This window comes from Hyalella azteca, unplaced genomic scaffold (genome assembly GCF_000764305.2).
Source record: "Hyalella azteca isolate HAZT.00-mixed unplaced genomic scaffold, Hazt_2.0.2 contig3653, whole genome shotgun sequence".
Lineage (NCBI taxonomy): Eukaryota > Metazoa > Arthropoda > Malacostraca > Amphipoda > Hyalellidae > Hyalella > Hyalella azteca.
The window spans coordinates 327,047-354,596 of NW_025933895.1; the positions used below are offsets into that span (position 1 = coordinate 327,047).

The window sequence follows — 27,550 nt, forward strand, 5'->3', positions numbered from 1 at the left end:
AATGGTTAAATTTGAATTTTATCTTCTATAATGTGCACATCAATATTACTCAAGATTCAGTATAGGTAGTACACAAAATCATGTCATTCCTACTTTTTACTATGTCTAATCTTTTAATTCTCTTATAACAGATGTGTTGACATGAATATCCCATACAGACAAAAGGACTACTTTTAAATCCTAATTTAATATGAAGAAACCTGTTCATTGGGTAAGTCTTTTCTGCTTGTCAAAACTTGATGCAAGGTGGAGCATGCAAAGTCATGAACTATTTTTAGCACATTTTCTCATTTATGGAAAAAGGCGCTATTGTACTCGTCATGTCCATCTGTCCGTCTGTGTCCATGACTTCACGTTTTTGTCTATGAGAAAATGCGCTCTTTGTCACTCACTGCATGAGTACTGAGTTATATTTTTAAACCTTTTTTCATATAAAACCACCCTTTATTGTCATCTTAGGGATGGAGCGACTGCTTCTGACAACAAATTTTTGTTTATATTTGGATTTCCATCAATGCTAGCCACTCACAGTTCTCAGTTGATAAATTGTTAATTATGTTCTTAAGTAATTTCAATTTTTTGTGTTCTCCAACACACCCACATTTATGGAAAATAATGCTGTTTTTATTTAAATTATTATATGAAAATTTTAATGGCTTCATGTTCAATGTGTCATTCAAGTATCATGATTACATTATCATTAGCATTATCATTAGTAAGTTTCTAAATTGAATCTGGAAGCAGTTAAGGTAGGTAATTAAAAAAGAAATACAACTATGAAGTGTCTTGTTAGCCACTTTGTACCATGATAATGTATGTGTCCTCAACAGCTGTATGATTGACAGTCATTTTTGTTCAGACATTGTTGTGACTCAAGCTATGTGTATACTTTCAAACAGGGTAATAAGGGACGGGCGGGATAATAAGCGACAATACTGTAATCCAACATTTCGCAGAAATGTTGTAGCTGCTAAACTATTTGAAATATTAAAAAACTAAAAATATTGGGACAAAGTTTAATATATTTCCTATTTATGTAGAATAAAGAAGTTAAGAAATCATACATTTACTACCTCTAAAAAATCCCTGAAGAAATTGTGAAAAGTGAGATTTTGGAAAAAGTATTTCTGCTAAGATTTGTAGCAAAAAAATATTTGCCATATTAAAAAAATTTACTAACATCAAAGTTGTGCATAGGTGTTGGCTTAAAAATGTGATTGAGGGGATTTGCATAGCTCATTAAAAAAAATGGTGGCCATTTCTGCATGATGGGGCAATATGGAATAAAAAAAATGGTGGCCATTTCCACATGATGGGGCAATATGGAACAGCTCCCAGGGTAATAAGGGACACCCCTAAAAACAGTACAGTAGAACCTTGGTTAGCAAAAGCTCCAGTTAAAAAGAAATCAATTAATAACAAAGAATTCATTATATATAGGTATGTCACATAGCAAAAAACATTCACTTAATGAAAAATTAATGCATCATCAGTCATCATAAAATTGTGCATAGAATGTCATGGAAATAATTGTGCACCAGGCAACATAGAATGAAAAGTAATTAACATAAACTATGATTTTATTCTCTAAAAAATATTATGGTTGTCACTTGAATATTCCTTTCTGTTTCTGGCATGATTTTTACTATCTTTATTTTTGTTATAGAGAATTCACTTGACTCAATTGAAATGGTGCAAAATTACAAGCCCTTCTGTCAGCTCAAGATACAGAAGAAATGCTATACGGCTGCCGATATGAAGCTTGCAGTGGACAAGGTCATTGTCAATGCCCAATGGCATGTCCATGGATACGGTAATATCACATCAATAATACGTTAATGCATGGATAAGGTACCATCAACCGGGGCTACTTGGGACGATTTAGAATGTTTTTCATTCATAACTTCTTACCATGAAACATTCCATAAACAAGTTTAGGCTCATTTCAAAGCTCTTTGCAAGGGCTATCACATGGCATATCCAAAAAAATTCCATATGCTATTTGTAAGGTGCCAGAAGCAAAAAAAGGTATCCCGAGTAGCCCCGTTGAACGGGGCTACTCGGGACACTTGGGATAAAACTTCATTTTAAAACATTTGAAGCATGCAGAGTGTACTCATCCATTACTAACAGTACTCTGAAGTCCTCTACTTTCATTGTAGATGATGTAGAGGTAGAAAAAATGACATTTTCTGTGATTTTTACTTGTTTTTCCTTTATTGATATGATATTACCATATACATTAATTACCATATTATTGATGCAATATTACCGTATCCACCAACATGCCATTGAACATTTACAACAACCTTGTTCACTGCAAGCTTCATATCAGCAGCCTTATAGCATTTTTCTGTATCGTAAGCTTACAGGACGGCTTGTAATTTCACGCCATTTTAATTGGGTAAAGTGAATTTACTATAAAAAAATATTGTGAAAAACATACCTGAAACAGAAAGGAATGTTTAAGTGACAACCATCATATGTTTTGGAGAAATAAATCATAGTTTAGGTCAATTACTTTTCATTCTATGATGCCTGGTGCACAATTCTATATATGACATTCTATGCACAATTTTGTGATGACTGATGTTGCACTAATTTTTTGATAAGTGAAATTTTTTTTGCTAAGCGAGGTATATATAATCAATATTCTTTGTTTTTAATTAATTTTTTTTCTTAACTGGAGCCTTTGCTAACTGAGGTTCACTGTAAATGCATTTTTGGGGGTGTCCCGAATAGCCCCGGGGGTGTCTCGAGTAGCCCCACTGTGCAGAAATGGCAGCCATTTTTTTGGGATTGAGGTATGTAAATTCCACAAATAAAGTTTTCATGCTGACACTTGTCTGCCACTTTTTTCTAAGCAAAATTTTTTAATACGGCAAATATTTTTTTACTACAAACTCTAGCAGAAGTAACTTTTCAAAATATCGTTTTTCACCATTTTTTTCAGGAATTTTTCAAATCTAGTAAAGGTAGTATTTTTAAACTTCCTTTATACTACATAGATAGGAAAAATGTTGATGTTTATGCCACTATATTTAGCTTTGCAATATTCCAATTAGTTTTGCTACTAAAACAGTTTTACGCCGTGTCGGTAGACTGTCCTGAGTTACCCCGTCCGTCCTGAGTAGCCCAGGTTGACGGTAATATCATATCAATAAAGGGAAAGTTAGAAAAAATCATAGAAAATGTCATTTATTCTACATCTACTACAAAGGAAGAGGAGGATTTCAGAGTACCGGTACTGTTACTCTGTTAGTAAGGCACGAGTATATTCTGAATGCTTCAAACATTTAAAATTAAGTTTTATTTCAAGTGTCCCTCATTACCCTGTGCCCAAGGGTAATTTGGGTGGTTTTTATTTTGCATCTGGCAACTACCATAAGAATAGCATATGGAATTTTTTTGGAGGTGCCATACAATAGCTCCAGCTATGACCTTCAAAATGATTTCAAACTCTTTAATGAAATGTTTCATGGAAAGAAGTTATTAACAAAAAACGCTCAAAACCATCCCTTATTACCCTGTTTGATGGTATATTCAGGGTGGGGCAGAGAAGCATGCTCATTTGAAACTTGTAACTAAAGTATTGAATATACTCTAAAAAATTTTTGTTATAACATAATCAAGACCAAATAAATTTCACAATTTGCCTGTTTTAAAGATGATATCATGCAAATGATGAGTACGGAGTATTAGTCAATACATTGTGTCACTCGTGTTCAGAAATTGGTGTTGCTTATTCCAGCATCTTAATAGGAATGTTGGTGATGGCTTCACAAATGTTATTCATGAGATGGTTCAGGTTCTTGAGTCTGTCATGATACATGGTCACAAGGTGAAACATGGAAGTGTAAACCATTCCATGTGCGAACATTCCAAGTGGAAGTGTTCGTCCATTCCATGACTACTGCAAAGAAGAAAAGAAAAGAAATTAATGCAGCTCATCATACAAACAAATCTTAACATTTTGCACTCTTGATTAAGCCCCTCCTTGAAGTTATTGTAGCAAATCACACTTCAGGAAGGCTAATTCAAATTAGCAAGATTATCTGCCCCACTCTGTACATAAATACTGTGCACATGTGTTTATGTAACTGCTTGGGGAAAAAGTTTGTAACTGTTTGGTAAAACCAACAAAATAATCTGAGCAATGATAGTCAAGTTGCTTGATTTGCTTTTGCAATGAACAATAACTATTAAAATAATTTGTTAATATCTTTATTGAAAAATCAGTTCCAAAAACGTATAGGTATGGGTTAAAGCTTACAGGATTCAGGTGCCATGCACCCAGTTAATTTTTTACATCCATGCTGAATTTTTATAACCCACCAAATTTAGAGAACTAGGTAGTGTTTCACCCACCCAAACTAGAGACATTTTCTGTATATGCATAAAGTTTTATCCAATTGTTTCTTTTCATGATATTGATTGTAGGATTCTGGGAAAAATTCCAGGGATTTCGTTGACCAAAGCCACCAATAATAGTTGAATTACCTACATATGAAAATGAAAAGGAAATTTTTATAAAAGTTATTTTATAAAAAAAGTTATTTTATATAAGTTATTATATAACTTATATAAGTTATTTATATTTATATATACAAGTTATTTATATAAGTTATTTTATATATAAGTTATTTTTAAAAATTAAACAAATATTTTCTTGTGGAAAACCTTTTTAAGATTGACCAAAAATTAGAAACATGGCTTGAATTCTATTTTTTTTTTTTGATAAATTTCATTTGGATCAAAGTTACCAAAATTATTGAGAGTTGCAGGAATTAATTGTCTCAGAAGTCATGAGGCAAATCATATAAGTTTAATTTCATGCAATCAAGGTGTAGAGCAAGCTATTAAAAATTCAGGCAAGCTATTCATATCCATGCTCTTTGCACAAAATTTAATTTATGATTATAAATAATTGTCCAATAATCATTTTGCAAAGAGTTTCCCTGCCTCAAAATTGTACACTGGCAATCTATAGAAGCTAGTTTCTTATAAAAATGTTATCAAAATCAAACTCATTAGCAGTACTTGAAAAAAATGCTCCAAATGATAATTATAAATATAATATTTTAATGATTATGATAATAATAATTGTTTCCTAAGTGTACTGTCTAGAAACTGGTGACTGCATGTGAGGAAAATATTTTTTGCCCAAACTTTATTTTTTTGTGCAAGGCTTTGTTCTTGGTTCAGCTGATTCTTCCTGTAGCATTCAGCAGTTTTTAGTTATTGAATTTCCCACCATCGGTTTGGTAAAACTCATTAGTAAAGCCTTGTATTTTTTATTTTGTTTCAGGGTGCACGTGGAAAGAAACAAAAATGCAGTCAATGCGGGTGCCCAGGGCACAACAAATTGAGATGCAGCAATGTCGGAGCTCCTCGTACACAGCAAGCAGCATCAAACAAGGTATATGTATTTCATTAAAATATTTGTTGAGAATATATTGTGAAAAATGAAGCCTTTTATCTCAAACCAGAGAGTTGATCAAGCCTATTTTGCTTCTGTATTAAATTCACATTCAACTTTGCTATGTCTCATATTCTTACTTCTCAGTTCACCTCTATTTTTTAGTATTTTTTATATTACAAATAACAATACTTTAATAGAAAAACACTCCTGGTTTACCAGGTTACAATGCTAATCCAATGACCATGATGATACAATGAAAGTAAATAATGTTGAAAGCTGCATCTATGTATAAATATATTTGCATTCCTTAGATCACAATTTTCTTTTTACTGCTCAAGAAGGGGCAGAAACGAGGCAAATTTCCAAAAATCAACAATGAGATCTGCCTAGAAGTGCCCCTGCCACATGCAACAACTACCCAACCTTCAAAGAGGGAACTCCGCTTATGCCACTGCTCTGTTGTACTGGTCAGTTCTTTGTAATACACTTGGCATATTCTTCAAGTAAACTTTACTGATACTAAAAATTCATTGCAATTTGTAAGGATATATTTCAACTCATGAACACTTTAACACTTTGACTGCGACTCACAAAATAGCCTGTTGTCCTGTGGTGCGACTCATTCAAACTTGAATAACTTGAGTTACAGACAAGGCAGTGAGATCAGGGCTAGTGCGCTGCTCTTGTCTGAGCGAGCTCTACAAGCTTTTGACATAAAAACCGTGAGCCTCTATTGGTGCATGTCGCCTGGGATGGAAACTTTCATATTTCTAGGCAACGTGCGCCATATGAGGTACACGGTATTTATTATTCAACTACAATAAAAAACTTGCATCACACGGGTACTAACGCTTGAAAAAAACATTTTCTGTGCAAATGAAATCGGATTGTGACTGCAATAATCAAATTACAAATCATTCTGGGGTAAAATGCTGCTAAATGGGAAGTTTATAATTCATTTAGATGATTTCTTACAAAACTGCTCTAAGCATAGCATGAAGTGGTACCAACAACTGTTCAAGTTATTGGTAAAACTGTAGCAAATGCCTGGGTGCTTGATGATCAGTTCTATAGTCAGTAAAAATCGATGTGAATTGCTGAAGTCGTTGAAGATTACTGAATGTATTTTCACTAGTAATAGGTCAGACACGTGAAGAAATGTTTATATAACCAAATCACAATAATTTTAGATGTTGGTGTTCCAGCTCTAAAGTATTTGAAGCTGAGGATCTGAACTTCATGCCATGACAAGATACTGATCTGAGTCTTGCTTTAACATAATTGCAAAAAAAAAAGTTAGTTGGTGCTAAAGTGAGATTAAAAGCTAGAAAAGTAACTATCAATTGCTAGCCCAGTACTCGGAATCCGTATCACTGTTTATCTTGCTTTTTACAGTGCCATTCTGTTTCTGTTTGAGCTTAGGTAACTTTCGAATGACTAATACTCGATTTTCTACTGCTGTAATCCATACCTATACCGAAAAAATGATTTTCAACATATTGGAACTGGATAACCCCCTTTATTTAATACTTTTTCTTTTTCGTATCCACTCATTATTTCAGGCTACATTCCAACTACTAAAATTCTTATAATTCGATTGCACGACGTTCATATAGGTTTTTGAAAACATTATTGTCAATTATCCATCATATTTTTCACAAGTTTATGATCTGGCTGATATTTTAAAGAGCTTTTTCTAAAAAATTAAATTTTTCAAGTGTGCACCATATATGGCGCACGCTTAACTTGCATAAAGCAAGTTAAGAAATCATACATTTATTACCTCTAAAAAATCCCTGAAAAAAGTGTGAAAAGTGAGATTTTGGAAAAGTACCTCTGCTAAGGTCTGTAGCAGAAAAAATATTTGTTGTATTGAAAAATTTTACTTACATAAAAGTGGCACACTGGTGTTGGCTTTAAAACGCAATTGACAGAATTTGCATATCTCATTCCAAGAAAAAATGGTGGCCATTTCTGCAAAACGGGGTAATAAGGGACACCCCTAAAGTCGCATTTACAGTAGAACCTTGGTTAGCAAAGGCTCCAGTTATTGAAAAAATCAATTAACAACAAAGAATTTTGATTACATTTACCTCGCTCAGTGAAAAAAAATTCACTTAACAAAAAATTACTGCATCAGTCATCACACAAAATTGTGCATTGAATGTCATAGATAGAAGTGAGCACCGGGCAACAAAGAGTGAAAAGTAATTAACCTAAACTATGATTTATTCCTCCAAAAAATATGATGGTTGTCACTAAAATATTCCTTCATGCTTCAGTTATGTTTTTTACAATATTTTTTGTTATAGTGAAATCACTTGACTCGATTAAAATTGTGCAAAATTACAAGCCATCCTGTAAGCTTACAGATACAGAAGAAATGCTACATGGCTGCTGATATGAAGCTTGAAGTGGACAAGGTTGTTGTCAATGCTCAATGGCATGTCCATGGATGCAGTAATATCATATTAATAATATGGTAATATATGGATAAGGTAATATATCAATAAAGAAAAACCAAGTAAAAATCACAGAAAATGTCATTTATTCTGCATTTATATCATCTACAAAGGAAGAGGAAGACTTCAGAGTACTGTTAGTAATAGATGAGTGCACTCTGCATGCTTCAAACGTTTTAAAATTGAGTTTTTTTTCAAGTGTCCCTTATTACCCCATTTCCAGATTAATTCAGGACCCTATTATATTGCGTCTAGCACCTTACAAATAGCATATAGAATTTTTTTGGAGATGCCATACAATAGCCCTTGCAAAGACTTTTAAAATGAGCCCAAACTTGTTTATGGAATGTTTCATGGTAAGAAGTTATTAACAAAAAACGCTCAAAACTGTCCCTTATTACCCGGTTTGATGGTACATACTTATTCTTTGAATGCATAACTTTATCCATCCAGGAGGCACTGAGTGGAGACTGGAGACATGGACAATGCCAAGCCAAAAAGCATATCCCAATGTAGTTCTTTACCAAGAGCTAACTTTTCTTTGCAAGCATCTCTTTCCTCACCTACTCCTTCATCAGTGTGTTTTTTTTTTGTTTGCTAGCTGAATGCTTATGCACAATTTTTGGTGACAAAAACAAAAATGCTTGGTTTTGTGATAGGTACAAATAGTCACATAATAAATATATAATATATATATATATATATATAGCCAGGTCAAGTTTTTTTTATATATTTTTTGCAATTTAGAAAAAAAATTAATTAAAGTCCGGTAAAGTGGAACTATAACTATATATATATATATATATATATATCTTTATTGCATTTGTAGATTAACTCATGCTACTTCAAGAGCCATCAACATAATTTTTCAGAGGCAAGAACTTTTTTAAGTGTAGGGTTTTCTTTTCTTAAATGTCAAAATGGTCCAAGTCACTGCAATTTATAGCATTTCAGTGCAAAAAATTTAATGCATTCAAGTAGCTTGTACTCAGAGCTGGGCAGCGCTACTTTGAAATGTAGCGGCGCTACCGCTATATGCTCAAAATGTAGCGGGCGCTACCGCTACCGCTACACCCACTAGATTGTAACGAGCGCTACCGCTACAGTAAAATGTAGCGCCGCTACATTAGCCGCTACAATGGCCAAAATTATTGGAAATCTCTAAATATTTATTGTTCTGCTATTGGGATTTACTCATAAACATTTATTAATAATAAAACATTTTTAAAACATATCAATGCAACTTTATTGCAATTAATCTAACCGAACTAGTATGGGTTATATACAGTAAATAAAAGTTAGTTATTTTTACAATGCTTCTCTTTAACTTCACTTCTTGTTTGTCTGTTTGTCTGTCTGCTACAAATCTTGTAATTGAAATTTAACACACTTCTACTTATCCTATTGATCTGAAATTTCACACACTTGCGTAAAGTTGGAGACAATGCATGAATCAAATGACAAAATAAATAATTTTAAGAATAAAATTTTTTTTCAATATAAAAAAAACTGAAAAAATAATTTTATCAACTACAAATCTTATAATTGATATTTGACACACTTTTACCTGTCCAATTGATATGAAATTTTGCACACTTGTGTGAAGTTGGAGGCAATGCATGAATCAATTGACAGAATAAATAATTTGGGAAAAAAATTTTGTATTAAAAAATTGAAAAATTAATTTTTTTAATATTCGAGAATAAAATTATAAATTCATTGTACATCTGTAACATTGGAAACACTGGATTCTTTAGAAGTGTTTTATTTAAGAAGTAATTTTTAAATGTATATTATTATGTTTTACCTTCCCTACATGGATGTCTACTTTAATCTACCAATCTCAAAAATTATCCACATATACATATAAAAAATCAGTGTTTTATATGTATATATATGTGGTTTATTTTTGAAATTGGTAGATTAAAGTAGACATCCATGTAGGGAAGGTGAAACATAAAAATAACTATGTAAAAATAACTGTAAGCAAACTGAAACGTGAAAAATACCTGTAAGTGGCAACAAGTAACAACTAACATGTTGACACTAGTAACAGGCTGAGGTTGACAACATTACACCAAAATCTTTCATACAGTTTTATTCTGTAATTTATGTTATGTATGTATCATGCTGGTTTTTAAATAGTATTTAATACTATTAAGTAAAATCTAAAGGCTTTATCTATAAATGTAGCGGTAGCACTGTAGCGGCAAAACCTCGTATTGCTACTTAAATATGTAGCGGGCGCTACCACTACCGCTACATTGCCTTAAATGTAGTGCAGCTACTGCTACCGCTACTGAAAATGTAGCGGCCGCTACATGAGGTGCGCTACTGCCCACCTCTGCTTGTACTCTGATATGCTTGTATGGAAACAGAAGCCAAATCAGCCAGGCTTTTTGAATTTAAGGTGTTCCAAATTTCAATCACGGTATGATAAGTTCGAATTATACTAAGTTCACATGATGAGTTCACAGGATGATGAGTTCCTAGTATGAATTTTTTTTAAAAGAATCTACAGTCAAAGACACAGGGACTATCAAACCACTTTTGCCACAGCCTATAATAGAAATGATGAACATCTTTCATGGGTATGATCCACAGTGTAATGGGTTGTCTTTATTAATTAAAAGAGGGAAGCTATTCAAGGTTCTTTAAAATCCATGGGGATGAATAAATGATGTCCCCACAACTCCCCTTATGGCCATCCTTGTCTGTCATATGTTTTTATATATATTCAACTTCATTTTTACTCATGTACAATATTTAATTATTATGAGACTAAAAACTTTAAACCTAACTGAGATCTTATTACAACTGAAGCAGCAAGTAGCCCAACTGGGAACCGTAACTTAAAAACCTAACCAAATAGCTGGAAAACCAGGGAACAGGTCACTTGGGAAGGCACATGAAGATGCTTTGGTAGAATATTTACATGATCAACCCAAAATACAACTAGTATTAAATACAACAACAATGCTTACTTCAGAACATATCTTCGCAATAACTTTAAAATAGGATAACTGATGAATATATTTCTCATCTATAACAGTATAGCATAACCTCTGCATTAAAATCTTCATCAAGGAATACATGGGCAGTATTTTAAAGAGGTATTTTGGTATATATTGGAAAATATTGGAAACTACTTACCAAACACTAGGCAGTAGTGTCAGTATAAGGTGACTGCTGATAGGAGATTTGCAATTGGAATCATCAACACTGAAACATGATATAATATACTACTGCAAACTCGAAGAGTGTATGAGAGGGAAAGCACTGACAATACAAATTAGGAATATCCAATATGAATGTCAATATCCAACATAACTCAATTGTAACTCGAAACTGAGGGAGCATTACTTCTCTCAGTGGGTCAAGGGAACTGTCACTCTCTGGTAGTAAGAGTGATAGCACATAACCTCTTTTGTGATCCCTGATATTAGCAGATCTGAACAGTTAATGGCCCATGTCAACGAGTGTGTGAGTGGGTAGGCTGTAAGGGCTAACTAAAATATCATCAGTAAGTTTTTCATCTCTGATTAATCCTTCATAGCAGTAGCATTATTGGGCCAAATTTATAGGGTTTCAGGTACTCCAAAGTTTTAAAAAGCCTCAAATAACTTAATGTTCATTTAGCTATATTATATTTTCCAAAAAATGTGTTTGGCCTGAAAATAAATTTAAATAAATAATCATAGAATTCATTACCTCTTATACAAAATATATCTAAATTTTGTATTTCATCCTGCACATCATGTGGTGACTTACCCCCACCCTCACACTCCTGCATCACCCACCCCCTTGTAACTGGGGAGTAAATTTATGAAATAAAAGGAATTAAAAAAAATTAATATATTTAGTGTAAGCTAGACTTCAATTATTTTCTTGTTGTGGGTCCAAACTATACTCATTAAATTTTAAGAAAACCTCTTAACATGTGATTGAAGGTTTGTGGAATGCCTTATAAAAATATCAATAACTAATGATATGCAATTGAAAGAACAGGTACAGATAAACATAGAGTACTCAGAGTTGATTACCAAATGAAATTTCCAATTCTTTGTAAAATGTTGGACTATTCTCTATATGCTCACTAAATTTCAAACAATACTTATATGTTCTTGTTTATTATATTATTTTTCTCGCTAATTGAATGAATATTTTCATATAATAAAATTCTGGGCCAATTGATCAGATTTCAATGAATCCATAGAAGCTCTCTTCTTCAAGATTTATTTAATATTTTAAGGAGACGATAATTATAAGCTGTAACAGATATGCAACCAAAAAAATATTTGAATTCAAAAGCATTTATAAATCTAATTGCCATGCAACTCACAAATTTTTTAATAGAAAGCATTTATAAGTTCTAATGACTACATGGCAAACAAAATTTTTGCTAGGTAAGTATTTATAAGCACTACCTTAAACAAAGTATTTTAATATGAAAGTTTTTCATACTCAAGTCCTAATTGCTATGCAACCAACAAAATATTTTAATAGAAAAGCATTTATAAGCCCAAATCCAGTCTGGCAGGAGAGCTCACTGTCAATGGCAGCAGCCTTGGTCAAAGTAGAATGTAAATTCATTGATAATTTGAAAAATTAATTGAAAATTTCTATATTGTAAAAATGTTCTGATGACAATCACATTAAATAATTCTATTTCACTTGATTCCATGGTACAAGTCACTGCCTCAATAAGATGTTTAAGTTACAATGTTCCTGTATTGTCAAGCTAGAGCATTCATTGCTTTTGCTCAAGAAGATGTACAATGTAGTGGTTTGATCAACTGGGGTTCCACAGAAGCTATGTGGATGTTAGTCCACTGACCCTAATATGCTACCCCACTCGAGATGATTAGCTTGAATTTGGGACAATGAAAAACGGGTTAATACAACACACCAGTATATTTAGAACTATAAATCTTAACAATGACAGTAGCTGCAGGATTACCTCCAGGCAACAAAACATATCCTTTACTGGATAATCCAGGCCACCCTAGGGGAAGAGTTCTGGTCATGAATATTTGGTATTCGAATTGAGAAATTAATCGAACCACTTGGTGCAGCTGTTGCCCAACCTGCTGTTTTGAAAAGCACATCCTAGCCTATGACATACAAGGATTGATAAACATAGTCATATAAGTAGCAAAACATGGTTTTGGTGGACACAGAGATGAGGGGAGAATTCTGTAAAAAGAAAAGCAGTAATTATTTACTTTATTTCCAGGAAGTAGAGTGGCACAGCAGTGGGATACTTTGCCAGGCCCATGAGTCACTCCTAATGCACAGCCCGAAGACCATGTAGCTACATCAATTCTTACAGACTCTGCGGTCATGCACAGTCACTCACCCCAGATTACTTGCCCATCTGGCTGTAGGATTGCCTAAAATGGTTACAGACCACAAGATATACCAGGTGCCTCAATACTCGGAGGACCAGAAGTCTCATGGACACCAGGAAATGGCAGGATATTTAGTAACTCCTATAGGAAACTAATAAAATAAGACACCATGAATAGGATAGGACTCATGAATTGAGTTTATAAATTAAATTATTTATCCCAATTGTTCACACCAATTATAGATGGTAAGGCTTCTATCCTACTCGGTCATATTACCTTTCATTCAGTAGAGATTTTTCATTAAATACCAAAGGTACTTTTCTAACAAGTTATGAACAGATTATTTGTTCTAACACAACTAACAAAATTTTGTTCTAACAGAACACTTTACACGACTCTTAACAAGAAAAAAACAGGTACCTGCATCATTTTTATATCATTAGCTCGAATTAGGTCTGCAAAAATGGCAATGCACTAAAATGGCACTAGCAACAAATACATCTAACGCTAGATGTTATTTGTTGCTAACCAACTATCACTAAAAATGGCACTAGCAACGAATACCATCTAATACTAACCTAACTTTAATAATCCTAGCAACATTTGTATTATCTAATCAAAATAGTAGGTTACAGTCAGTGTGGAATTTTAGAGGGGTATTAAATTAACCAGTACACATACCGTATTTAGGCACAACCAATCACAGTCTTGAGCAGATGACATTGCATTCCCAGAACCAATTACAGTCTCGAGGGGATAACATCACATTCCCACAACCAATCACAGGCTGGAGAGGATGACACCACAATCCCACCAACCAAGCACAGTCTGGAAAGAATGACATCACAATCCCACCAACCAATCGCAGTCTGGAAAGAATAACAACACATTCCCATAAGCAATCACCGTCTTGAGAGGATAACATCATATTCCTACAACCAAACACAGTCTGGAGAGGATGACATCACAATCCCATCAATTAATCATAGTCTGGAGTGAATGACATCACAGCTATAAAGGGATGTGTATTCACCCAAAAAGTACAGAATTTTCACGCATTATACTACGTAGAATTCTAGCCTGGTTACAGGACTTACTTCTGTTACAGGTTACTTCTGTCACAGAAAGTCAGGACACAGCTCTGATCCCCTAAGTTGACATGAAGCAAATGCACCTAATACTGTCCAATTATCTAGGCTAAATACTAACAGCCCATGGAAAGGGTCTATAAATGCTAATGAGTTGGCCTGATGAGCAGATGGTTCAGTTATGTAATCGATTAATGCAATGTCGAATTTGATACAATATTTGAGCAGAAGCACTGCAGTCTTCAATGAGTTTAGGTTAGGAAGGTTATGGTACTCAGGACGGGAAAGTCATGAACCAAACAGGCCAGCAAACAGGAGTAACAGAAGAACCAGAGTAGTTTGGCAGGCAGGTATAGGTTGACAATTACTTCAAGGTGAAATGGGATTCACGCAATGGATAACATCAAATGGTGTAATATGGGAAGGGTGGGGTAAATCAGGACAGTCCTCTGACATTTCGTAGAAATGTTGTAGCAGCTGAACTAATTGAAGTATTGCAAAACTAAAAATAGTGATGTACAGTTCAACATTTTTACTATTTATATAGCATAAAGCAAGTTAAGAAACCATACATTTATTACCTCTAGCAAATCCCTGTGTGCGAAGTGAGATTTAAAAAAATAACCTCTGCTAAGGTCTGTAGATAAAAAAAATATTCTTAGTATTGAAAAATTGTACTTACATAAAAGTTGCACACTGGTGTTGGCTTAAAAACGTGATTGATGGAATTTGCTTATCTCATTTCAAAAAAATGGTGGCCATTTCCGCAGGACGGGGTAATAAGCAACACCCCCCCTCCAGGGTAATAACTTAATAAGGGACAACTCTAAAAACCCATTTCCAGTAGTACCTCAATTAGCAATGGCTCCAGTTAACAAAAAAAGTCAATTAACAACAAAACCTTTTGATTAGATAGAATTGCGCACTGGGTAACATAGAATGAAAAGTAATTGACCAAAACTATGATTTATTTCTCCAAGAATATGATGTTTTTCATTAAAATCTTCCTTTCTGTTTCAGGAATGTTTTTAGGATCTTTTTTGTTATAGTGTATTTACTTGACCCAATTAAAATGATGTGAAATTACAAGCCGTCCTGTAACCTAACAAAGACAGAAGAAATGTTGTAAGGCTGCTGATATGAAAGCTTTCAGTGGACAAGGTCGTTGTAAATGATCAGTGGCATGTTCATGGATACGGTAATATCACATCAATAATATAGTAATGTATGGATAAGGTAATATATCAATAAAGGAAAAATGAATAAAAAAGAAAATATCATTTATTCTACATCTACATCATTTAAATAGGAAGAGGAGGACTTCAGAGTACTGTTAGTAATGGATGAGTACACTCTGCATGCTTCAAACGTTTTAAAATTAGGTTTTATTTCAAGTGTCCCGGATTTCCTCATTCCCAGGAGTAATTAGGGACGCTTTTATTTGCATCTAGCACCTTACAAATAGCATATGAAATTTTTTTCAGAAACGCTATACGGTAGCCCCCGCAAAGAGCTTTAAAATGAGCCCAAACTTGTTTATGAAATGTTTCATGGTAAGAAGTTTTTAACAAAAAACGCCCAAAACCGTCCCTTATTACCCCCCCTTTGACAGTACATGGATTGATGTACAATCAAGTGCAGCTAAGCATAAGTCTAAACATGACCATGCTGATGCTTGATAAGCCTAATGAAACCTTTATACTTGACAATGCTAGACACCATTATTGTTTAGGCCAATAACAGGGATATATTATTTATGTCTGATGTAAATATAGATGGAAGAAAATCCATGCATATTAGTAACAAAGTAGAATCAAAACACTCCTTCTGAAGGAGAAAGCCTAGTGATATTAGGTGGCATGTCTCAGAAGTAAGAAAATACTCCGTGATACTACATAATTGAACATGAAATAGGAAAATAAAATGTCTAAGTTTAATGCTTGAAGTTTGGTGGAGCAGCATCTCCTCTTCAATGATATACCTTTTGTGCATATGCTATACTAAGATTTTCAAACAAAGATTGATCAATGATCATGTTTCTTTACAAATCCATACTCTTTATTCAAAAATGAAAAATATTTCTCCTCAGAATTGCAACAGACCTGGACGAGACAGCCAACCATCACATCCTCCAACTTCAGTTTTGCCTTCGTCACGTTCTTCAACTTCAGTTCAGCCCTCGTCATGCCCTTCAACTTCAGTTCTGCCCTCATCACACCCTTCAACTTCAGTTTTACCCTCATCACACTCTTCAACTTCAGTTCTGCCCTCATCACATCCTTCAACTTCAGTTCAGCCCTCATCACTCCTTTCAACTTCCGTCATGCCCTCATCAATCTCCTCAACTCCAGTTCTGCTGTTATCACACCCCTCAACTTCACTTCAACCTGCTTCATTTACTCGTGCTTATGGACAAGAACCACCAGTATCTTTCTTTTCATCAACGTCTTCTGTACCACATTGCTCACCATCTCACTCACCACATTCAAAAATAATGTCATCAGCATCACCAACATTGCCCCTTCAGGATCCAGTAACACATGGCAAGTATAATGAGTCTAATTAATATCTGTATGATTATATTGGTGCAATTTTATAAGTACAATAAGTCTTTATTATTACTACAAGAGTATTTGTATAATAACTACTTTTTATTGTTAATTTATATATCATATGTATTATAATACTTGAGCATGTCTGACTTGTTATCATTAGGGTAGCATTAGGGTAGCCAAATAAAATTATTAAAGTTAGTTTAGGGTCTAACCCTCTAGAAATTTTCATTTTGCCAAATTATGATCACGCACAATAAAGTGATGTTTAGGGAGACTCTAGAACACCATAAGTTAAAATACAGTCCTAAACTTTCCAGGAATACTTTTTTTGTGAACCTAGTCATTATTCAACAGAAGTAGAACATTATTATTTGAAAATTTTTTTTTTGTGTAGCTAGTCATTATTCAATAGAAGTAGAAAATATTTATTTGAAAAATAATTTTTTGGGGGGAACCTAGTCATTATTCATCTGAAGTAGTACATTTTTATTTGAAAATTAATTTTTTTGTTTGCCTAATCATTATTCAACAAAAATAGAACATTTTTATTTAAAAGTTGAGCATAAGTTTTAAAAAAAATTACTTTAAAAGAAAGATAGAGTATCCTTCGATTGCCAGGGTACTAATTTTTAGGATCCTAGTCATGCACTTGAAAAAATTATAGAGATATGGCCCAGACAACACTGAATATTTTACCTCTGCGTGCATATCCTGTCCAAGTTTTTTTGCCTATGATCTCAATTATTTTCAGCCTGAGTTAGTTAATTTTGGAATATTTAATCTACTCGATGAATGAACACATTGTATGCTTTCTGAATGTGTGCATTATTTGAATACTATATGAGTACTTTATATGATGTATTTATACATCATTGTATGTTGCATTTGTACTGTAGGATTTGCTCACTGTAGAATAGTACATTACATTTATACTGCATGAGTACATTGTATGATGTATGTATACATTGTACATTGCATTTGTACTGGATAAATGCATGGTACGATGCACGTTGCAAGATGTAGGCATACTTTGTATTTTCACAAAGGTTGCATTGTATTTTTCATTGACGTCTTCTGATCCCACCCCCAGAGTGCAACGCTGCGAACAACAATACTGAGGACGTCATCGACGATGAGATGGATGATATAGATGTTAAGGATGAATCATTCTCTTATGATGATAAGGTACATGCAATAATAATGTGGTGCAGTGCAATGATAATAAGTATCAATGCTATGATAATTTGGTGCCATAACATGATGGCTCCTATCTTTGAGTGGAGCTTAGGTTATCGCGTTTGTTTGTTTCCAGTTAATTCATTGTCTATTTAGATGGAAAGAATTTTATGCATCAAATAATTCAAGTTTGAATGCACCAAAAGGCATCCTAGTCCTTCAGATATTCATGGTTTGTGATACAATATTTACAACAGCTCTAGAATAATAATCTTTAGTTGCTGGTTACATGAGTGAAGTTTGAACCGTTTGGAAGACACGAGCAATAAAATCGTCGCTGTATTGCAGTGGTTAGCGTCACTGTAGCGCGGTGGTAGCGTCACTGTAGCGCGGTGGTTAGCGTCACAGTAGCGCAGTGGTTAGCGTCACTGTAGCGCGGTGGTAGCGGCACCGAGATGTGAGTAGCTAGCCGTAGGTTCGAGCCTTGAGCAACGCGGCTCATTTCCTAGTGTCGCTTGGTAGGCTCCGTCAAAGGTGGTGCTTGCAGCATAGCCTTGGGTTGGTGTCCCTAAATGAACTCCGGGCACTTTTTACCTGGGGGCGATCTTAAGGTCTTACCTTCAGAATAATAATCTTCGGTTGTTGTTAATGGTATTAATGATCGCAACTGTTTTATAGGCACCTGAGCCCTGCAACTCTGGCTCTGCTTGTCATCCATCTCCCCAACCACCTCCACCCCCTTCATCTCCATTTCCACCACCACCTCCACCTCTCGAATGTTGGAGACCATGCAAGACAGAAGCCCAAGATTCGAACCCTGGTGCTCAGCTAGTCTCGTCAATCATCGCCGTTGAACCTGAAAATTTGGTAAGGACTAAGTTTTTTTTAATAAGTGAGTTTTATGTAGGAATTGATTCATTGTAGAGTGGAAAATTTTTAAAAGTTTGTCCTGAGTGTGTTTTTTTTAATATATGAACATCACTCACATGACATTATGATAAAAAATGGTTGTTTTATTGATCTTCTTGCTGTTAGTTTGTTAGAGTAACGGAGAGGTCAATAACAAAATGGTGCGAGTGATGGCAAATTTTTTTATAAATAACTTGCTGAAGTTCTTAACAACAAACTACGAGAGTTATACATTTTGATGATTAAAAGAATAATTCTATTCAGTTTGTTTTAAGGTCATTTTATTTCTTCTGCATCTTAGTCAGATCATGTCCCTCTGAACGTGCTGGGAGTAGGGAAGACATCTGCTCATAGTACATTCAAGGCAGACTCTGTCCCTCTGAACGTGCTGGCTGATATGGAGACAACTTTTTCCTCCGGATCCAGCAAAAAACCTCCTGTTGGGCTGAACGAGGCAATGTGGCAAGAAGTTCCTTTAAGTAATGTAACTATCATATCATCGGCGAACAATCAGGCTGCCTGGCCGCATCTTGGACGGGCGCCCTCGCGTGCAGATGAACTTCAAATAGCTTCCTCAGCTGCCGTCAAGACCAGTATGCAATGTAACCGCGTCGAGGTGCAAGAGCTCTCGCCAGCTCCTAAAACTTCTAAACGGTGCAGCGAAGAGACATGCAGGTCTTCCAAAGTCCGCAGTTTCCACCAGTTTCCTGGATTTAGTAGCCCGACAAAAACTACCGCAGTTCTTGGTCGGAAATTTGAAGATGATTTAAAGTGTTTCAAGCAAAATTTAGGATCGCATTTAACCTACGGGCTCAAGAAACTGGTTCTACAAATGAAGACTCGAAAGCTCTTGAACCTTGCACGTAAGAGGTGAATAGCATAAATTTTCGGGAATGATTTGCGTATCAATTGTTTATGAAATAGATGATCATCTTTCTTTCTGTGAGAGTTAAATGATTATTTACCGCAATAGTTATGAAAAACACGTTTGTCAAAACTGTGCGAAAATATGTTCTTCTGTTGCAGACCAAACTCCAATGGACCTTCGCCAAAGCGTTCTCGCATGGAGGAGGGAGCTGATTGCGTTCCCTGTGAGGCAAGGTTAGAGATGATGGTAAAGCCTCAAAAATTAACGCTTACATCCAAAAAGTAAACTTTACTGAACTTTACTCTAATAACTTGTATTAATGCGGGTGATCGTGTTGAATTTCAGAGAAAAAATGAAAAGAAAAATAGAATCCCGTCAGATGGGGTAACATTTGCCCAAATTTTACATTTCTTACTGTTTATTAATTAAATAACATGACAATGATTATATTGAAATTCAATGCATTCTAATGTGTAAACAGACTAATAGCCTCAAATGAAGACCATATTGCGACCTCTCAATTTATTTGCAATTTTATCATCATTTGGCATCAAATACTCACTCTTAGCTGGTGACTTAGCACTTTGGAGCACCAACACCTATGTAGCACTATGTACCAATGCCCTCAACAACGTAACAGCATTCACAAATACATGGAACTTGAAGCTGTCAGCACCAAATTTCAAAGAAACGCTCTTTTTCAACAAGAGATCACCACAAATACCAACTTTAGTCCTTGCAAATCAAGCATCTGAATTAGGGGACACTCACCGTTTTCTTAGAATAACCACGGACCGCCGACTCGCCTACCGCCAACACATCTATGAACTAAAAGAAAGATGACAACGTGCACTCCGCCTCCTCACAGTGTTGCTGCTCACAATGGGGTGCTGACTGGCACCCTGAAACTTCTCGACATTTAACTTATACATTTAACTTCACACGTCCAAGAAGTAAGAACTTTTTCCAAATGCATGGCAAGCCTACTATACACGCTTTCTGCTCCTGTACTTTACACGCACACCCATCTTCTGTGATGGATCCAAGAACACCGAGCAGACAGCTACTGGAGCATGGTCTAATTCCGTTAAACTCAGGGCACGTCTCTGCAAAAACTACTCTATCTTCTCTGCTGAGCTCTCTACCATTTTCAGGCCACTCAAATTACTGGAAAACAAGGAAGGCCTATATATACTATTCTGAGACCCCTTAGCTTCTTAAGAGCACTACAGCACACTCACACCAAATCTCACTATACCTAGTCCTCAAAATTGCCCACCTTCTAGCTGCTACATCAAACAAATTTATTCTAGCACTGGGTCTATCTCACAAGCGCTTAAAAGGAAACAAATTTGCAGACAAGATACCCCAAGCAGCCCTTTACTTCTGCACTCTGTATCGACAACCCTTTCAGGCCAAGAACTGAAACAGCTCATTGCAACGCATTATCAAGCACAATGTCAGCATCAGTGAGAAAATTCTTTTGCCAGGCTTTTTACCTACAAAGGCACTCGATCCTGGCATATCTTCATATCTGTCCATCAAACGCTCATACAAGTATACCACTAACCCGACTGCGCCTCGGAGCAACCCGACACGCCCACTCGCACATTTTCACTGGGCAACTGCCAGCCCGCTGCCCCTCCTTATTATCCTTAGTATTTGTTTCGGACGTAGCAGTCCCAGGCCACGATGGATCGCTGCCACTGACTATCGTGCATCCGCCCTCATATGGGCCATCTGATGCACGATGCTGTTGCTCGCTTCTCGCCGCTGGCAGTGGTGCAGGGGCGGTCGATCAGGGATTGTGCCCAGGAAGAAGTCCAGTCGTCTCTTGAAGGTCTCCAGTGTGAACTCACCCTCTCTTAGATCTTTTGGTAGGACGTTAAACTGCCGCAGCCCTGTCACGGAAAGGGATCCTTCCCACAGGAATTGAAATCTGATTGCTGATCTGTTACATAGTGGGGGGAATTTGCACAGTCTCCCCCTTCTCTCGCTGTGGTATGTCTCAATCGTGAAGGTCTCGCTTTCGAAGATGGTGTCATTCCGGTTATCATTTTCCATGCGTACAGAATAACACCTCTCCCGTCTCCTCTGCAGTGGGTACCCAGCAGGCATTCGGTGGTTGAATCAACGTTGTATCAACTACCTATTACGACATTAAGATCGGGGTGAAATGAGGTTTAGAATGAAAATTGAAGCAACATCTTTCATGAAACGCCGTACTGACGTTACAATGCAACGTTGAATCAATGTTGCTACTACGACGTTGCTGCAACGTTGAGTTCTCTGGTTGAATCAACGTTGAAACAACCACCTATTACGACGTTGATATCGCGGTGAAAATAGGTTTAGAATGAAAATTGAAGCAACGTCTCTCATAAAACGTTGTACTGACATTTTAAGGCAACATTGAATCAGTGTTGCTATTACGACATTGCTGCAACGTCAGATTCTCTGATTTAATCAACGTTGAAGAACCAACCTGTTTTTCGTCCGTAGCAGGGTTTGAACCCGGGATCGCTGGCGACCGCGCGACGCCTTAGCAACCTTGACCACGGTAGCTCGTGTGCATGAGCAATAGAAAAAGCTAAAGAATTGTTCGACTCCTTGAAAATTAAAATGCATTCTCTGGTCATTAATCGTACACTAATATATATGTTTTCCCATTAGTTCCATGCTGGTAAATAGCTAAACATTCAACTTACCGATATCGACAATTTTTCAACGTTGAAATAAGGTTGTTTTACGTCCGTTCTATTTTTCGTAAGATTTCGACGATGATCGGACGTTTAATTTTGGTTGTTCGGCATTTCATCCTGAAATCAACATTGATTCAACGTTTAAAAATAAATAAACATTTAACGTGCCAATATCGACGTTATTTCAACGTTGAAATAAGGTTGTTTTACATCCGTTCTGATTTTGGTCAGATTTTGACGTTGATTGGACATTTAGTTTGGGTTGTTCAGCAATTCAACCTGAAATCAACATTGATTCAACGTTTAAAAATAACTAACAATTCAACGTTCCAATATCGACGTTATTTCAACGTTGAAATAAGGTTGTTTTACGCCCCTTCTAGTGTTGGTCAGATTTCGACGTTGATATGACGTTTAATTTTGGTTGCTCAACATTTCAACCTGAAATCAACCAATAATCTACGTTGTTTCAACATCAGATGCCTGCTGGGTACAGACCCATACGCTCGAACCTCTCCCAGTAGTTCAACTCCTTCATCCCTCTGATCCTGGAAGTGAAGGTTCGTTGAACCCCTTCCAGTTGCCGCACTGCCCCTCCTTTAACCAAATATGGATTACTACTCCTCTTGTACTAGAATACCTTCTACTACTGCGACCGAGACAACCACTGAAACAAAACTGCATAGAATTCCCAGCTAAAGACCTAGTGACCTGCCTGTCCAAGACGAGTTTTTTTGACAAGCTCTAATAAATAGTTCTCATGCTCTGATCAAAGCACCAGATGCCCAGGAAGGCTAGTGCTCAAAAATTTCAACTAGTTTCAAGTTTTAATAAATTCTCAGGATTCCATTCAAGGGCAATGATGTTGCTTGAAAGTTTAGTGTTGCAATACTTGCTTGTAAAGATATACCTAGCAATCACCACTTGCACTGGGATCTCTGCAGCTGATTTATCGGAAGGAATTCAAAAGGAAAACACCAAGCAAATTCACCACATCGATATTGAAAACGTTTCGGAGTCCAGCTCCATCATCAGTTCGAGAAACTAAAAATGAATAAAATCAAATTTGATTTGATCAATAACCTGATTTTATTTGATCAATAATTTGATTTGATTCATTTTTAGTTTTTCGAACTGATGATGGAGCTGGACTCCTAAACGTTTTCAATATCGATATGGTGAATATTCTTGGTGTTTTCTTTGCTTTTAAATTCCTTGTGAACTTGCGATATAAGCAGACTGATAATATAAGTACTGAAATATCTGAAAAATGAGGGTAAAATAAACCAAATTACAAAATTTAATGCAACAGTGCAAAATTTTCCATTCAATTGAGAACTCAGAAAATTACAGAATTCACTATTTTGCTGAATAGGTTTAGTTCAGGAAGCGTGCTAGGAAATACAACTATCTCCCGACAGCACACCAACATTTTAAAATTAGAGCATATCCCATAGAAAAAGCATGGCAACAGTAAAATATATACGAATCAAAACTTGAAATATTCTTGATGATCAATACTCGCTTCATTGGTTAAGTTTAGAGGCTTGCAAATCAATGGATTGCTTTCAATATCCCTGCTTGATTTTGTCCCAGTATGAATTCGTCAGAATCATTTGAGTTGTCTGCACTTGCAATTCAGACGACTATCAGCACTTAAACTCTTCTAAGTGACTTATCTTAACTGTTTCCTAGGGCATTAACATGCATTGAAACGAAGTTAAATAATTGGCAAATAATTATCTTAATCAAATCTTCATACATTTTTATTGTAAAATTTTTATGCTTCATAAATTTGTAATTTGTAATAAAAGCAACTGCAAAGATTTTGTGGGTAGTAATGAAGTATTGAGATAAAATGTAAGATACAAATGGACAATGTAGACATCTATTTCTAAAAAACCCAGCCTGGTATATCAGTTGGTTCAAACTTTTTGAAGCAGTCACTTCCTGAGCGTTGGGTAAGACTCATATGAGAGGACGATTGGGCTCTACACTTATGGCCACCGAGATTACCTGTTCTCACTCCATGTGACCATTTCTCATGGGGTAACGGCAAGGAAGCTGTTTACGTGCCACCTCTACCAGCAACTCTGGTTGATCTGAAGCCACCGAGATCACCTGATCTCACCCCATAGGACTATTTCTTATAGGGTTACGTCTAGGAAACGGTTTTTGTCCCGCCTTTACCAGCAACTCTGGTAAAGGCGGGTAAATCTGAAGAACCGTATCACTGCTGCGGTACTCTCGGTAACAGCAGAAAAGCTTTATCGTGTGTAGGACGAGTTTGGCTACCGTTTAAATGTTTGCCGTGCAGCACAACGTGGACATAAGAACCTTTATAAATTTGTTATTTATTTCGAGTCCTTCTCTTTACATTGGTGTATAAGTCATTCATTTCTAATTTACTACATAATTTATTTCACACTTACTTTTCATTAGCCCTCCAAAAATAGTTTTGGAACTTGTTTTGAAAATACGACATCTGACGTTAATAAAATGAACGAGAAAGTTTTGAAAAAAATGGTGAGGGAACGTTCAATAGCAGCACATGCCGAACTTAGACGGCTCAGCTTTGGTTGCCGTTCAGAACTTAATACCATATTACACCAACACTTCTGTTGAAAGATAATTATTCAAAATATTACCTCATTGCTGATATTATTTCCTTGCACTATTTCAGGCCTGCTCGTCATTGCAGCCCTGAAAAACTTGCTCAAAATCGACAGCAGGCAACGGTATGCCTCGTTCCATCCTGCAGCATCCTGACTCGCCAAATTCAGCAGCACTACCAAGAGCATCACGAGTTGACGGTGGTCTGTGCCGAGCAGCTAACCAAGCTTGGCAAGGACTTCGAGGAGCTTGATAAGTCTGCTGAGCACACGCCTATCTTAACCCCAGAGGAGATACATGCAGAGCTTAGAAATATACTGACCGAAGTGATGGCCATTGACCAGACGGCTATCACGGCCCTCACGGGGCAACTGAGAACGTACGTTGATCTCACAAGAGAACTTTCAGTCAAAAAAGCCTCATCAAACAGAGACAGCAGGAAGGACTTATGTGAGCTTGTTGATGAACCGTTTTTTGAAAATCAATCGAGTGCTAAAGGCCTAAGGCCCCGTGAATCAAACCTTAAAAGATACGTTGCTTTGTGCCCTCTTTGCGAGGTTCCCTTTGTGTCGACCTATATGACGAAACACTTCAGAAGAGGTCACCAAATAAAAAATCTTGCTCTAATTGCTCGCTTTTCTGCTGTCGCCCAATCCCAAGAAAAGCTGATTTTACTAACGCGGGTGCCCAATTTGCCTTTTCGGACAGCGGACTGTGTGAGAGAGGAAGACTTGGCTCTGCTTAGGAATGAAAGTAAGTTAGTGTCGGCCACATGGCGGCCTGCGAATACTCGGCGAGAATAATGTCCGAAACAAAGCTCAGAAGTTGGACCTGTTAGACAAGAATCATAATGTAAGAAACCAAACTGAGAATTACGGAGAGAACTGAAACAAAGGAACGAGTGATACGTTAGCATTCCTACAGGGGCGCACAATATTTCTAACGCAACGTTGTTAATTAACCTTTGTATTACGAAAGGAAATTATGAAACTAATTTTTGTACAGGACTCTGTATTTTTTTAATGGAAAACGATTGGTTTTGTTTTCTGATCCACGCAGTCAATCCCCAACTCCTCTAGTATCCTTGTTGCCGATCGACCCACTCCTGTAGTATCCTACCTGCCAATCCCCATATGCCTCTAGTATCCTGGCAAATACGTATCAATAAGAAAGGACTTTTTGGTTTCCGTTGAGTATATGAGTAATTAGTTTTATGGGTAATAATCATTGTTTGCTTATGTACACATTTTGTCTAAATAATCCGGCGCCACGCAGCAGCTATGTCATATTGCTGTCAATCTTTGAGTGCTTCTCATTCACTTAGCTGTTTTTCAAAAAAATTATATAAGGACTTACTTACATTATGTAAGTAGTTTTTATGAGTATAAGAACTAAACTAACTAAAGGAAGTTAGTTTAGTACTAAGTTCTAAAAAGATAAGTACTAAAGTACTAGTACTAAAGTAAGAAAGGACTAAACTACTTAAGTTGTTAGATAAGTCGATTATAATTAGTTTACTGGAGCTAGTCAATCCTTATGGAAATGTCATTAAGTATGCCTAGCATTAAAAAAGGAATCTTAGTTAACTATCAATAGGACAGAACTTCGTATGTTTTTGAAAACAAATGAGGAATTCGTTTTATGGTTAATAAAAGTTACTCGCTTATATGAATTTTTGTTAGTATTAACCTGCTCAGCAAAAGACGTTATTGCTGGTGATCGATCGAAGAATGCTGCTTCAAATTAATTATAAATTAATTAATTAATAACTCAATGGATGCTGTCGACTAAAACTAGTTCAAGGCAGCGAGTCCAATATTTTTAAATGTTAGTTAGTTTCTTTGTTGGAGTTGTAAACGTTGCAGTCCCAGGCCACGCTAGTGCACAGTGTTAATTAAGAGCTACAGAAGCAAACCATGTTTGTTACCACTTCTGCTGATCTCAAGTTGAAGTTAGGATCCGAGCGTTGCATCACGAGTTGAATTTACCGCTGGTTTAATGCCGCAACTATTGGTAAAGTAATCACCGTCCGCCATCACAGCTTTATAAAATAAATAATTAATAAATTCAATAATTTACCGTAATTGAATTAATAAATTCAACTCGTGAATTCAATTTATCGCAGGCACGCGGAAATATCAGCAAACGTGCCGCGTGGTATTTTTAGCGCATTTTCTCATTTGTGGAAAAAATGCGCTATTGAGCTCTTCATGTCCGTCTGTCTGTCCGTCCGTCTGTCCGTGACTTAACGTTTCGTCGACGAGAAAATGCGCGCTGTCACTCAATGCAGTGAGTACTGAGTTATATTTTTTAAGTATATAGTAATGCCAGCTTTGATTGGGCAATGTTGGCTCGTCACCATTTACTAAATCGTCAACAACTTGGCAATTTTGACCATAAATTT

At 36.0% G+C, this 27,550-nt stretch overlaps 1 protein-coding gene across 3 annotated transcripts; it reads left to right on the forward strand.

Annotated features, from left to right (window-relative positions):
- Positions 1 to 133: 133 nt before the first annotated feature.
- On the forward strand, positions 134 to 26,818 carry LOC108681864 (uncharacterized protein PB18E9.04c). Of its 3 annotated transcripts, none has more exons than XM_018170938.2 (9): positions 134 to 211; positions 5,309 to 5,419; positions 5,761 to 5,889; positions 16,413 to 16,866; positions 17,969 to 18,063; positions 18,733 to 18,921; positions 19,265 to 19,833; positions 19,990 to 20,064; positions 25,217 to 26,818. In XM_018170938.2, the coding sequence occupies exons 1-9, from the start codon at positions 191 to 193 to the stop codon at positions 25,947 to 25,949; spliced, it is 2,376 nt and encodes a 791-aa protein (XP_018026427.1). In that variant the 5' UTR covers positions 134 to 190; the 3' UTR covers positions 25,950 to 26,818. The 3 variants fall into 3 exon arrangements, with proteins under 3 accessions (XP_018026427.1, XP_047735678.1, XP_047735679.1); XM_047879722.1 differs by having other exon boundaries at positions 5,764 to 5,889; XM_047879723.1 differs by having other exon boundaries at positions 19,265 to 19,826; positions 25,217 to 25,359.
- Positions 26,819 to 27,550: the final 732 nt, after the last annotated feature.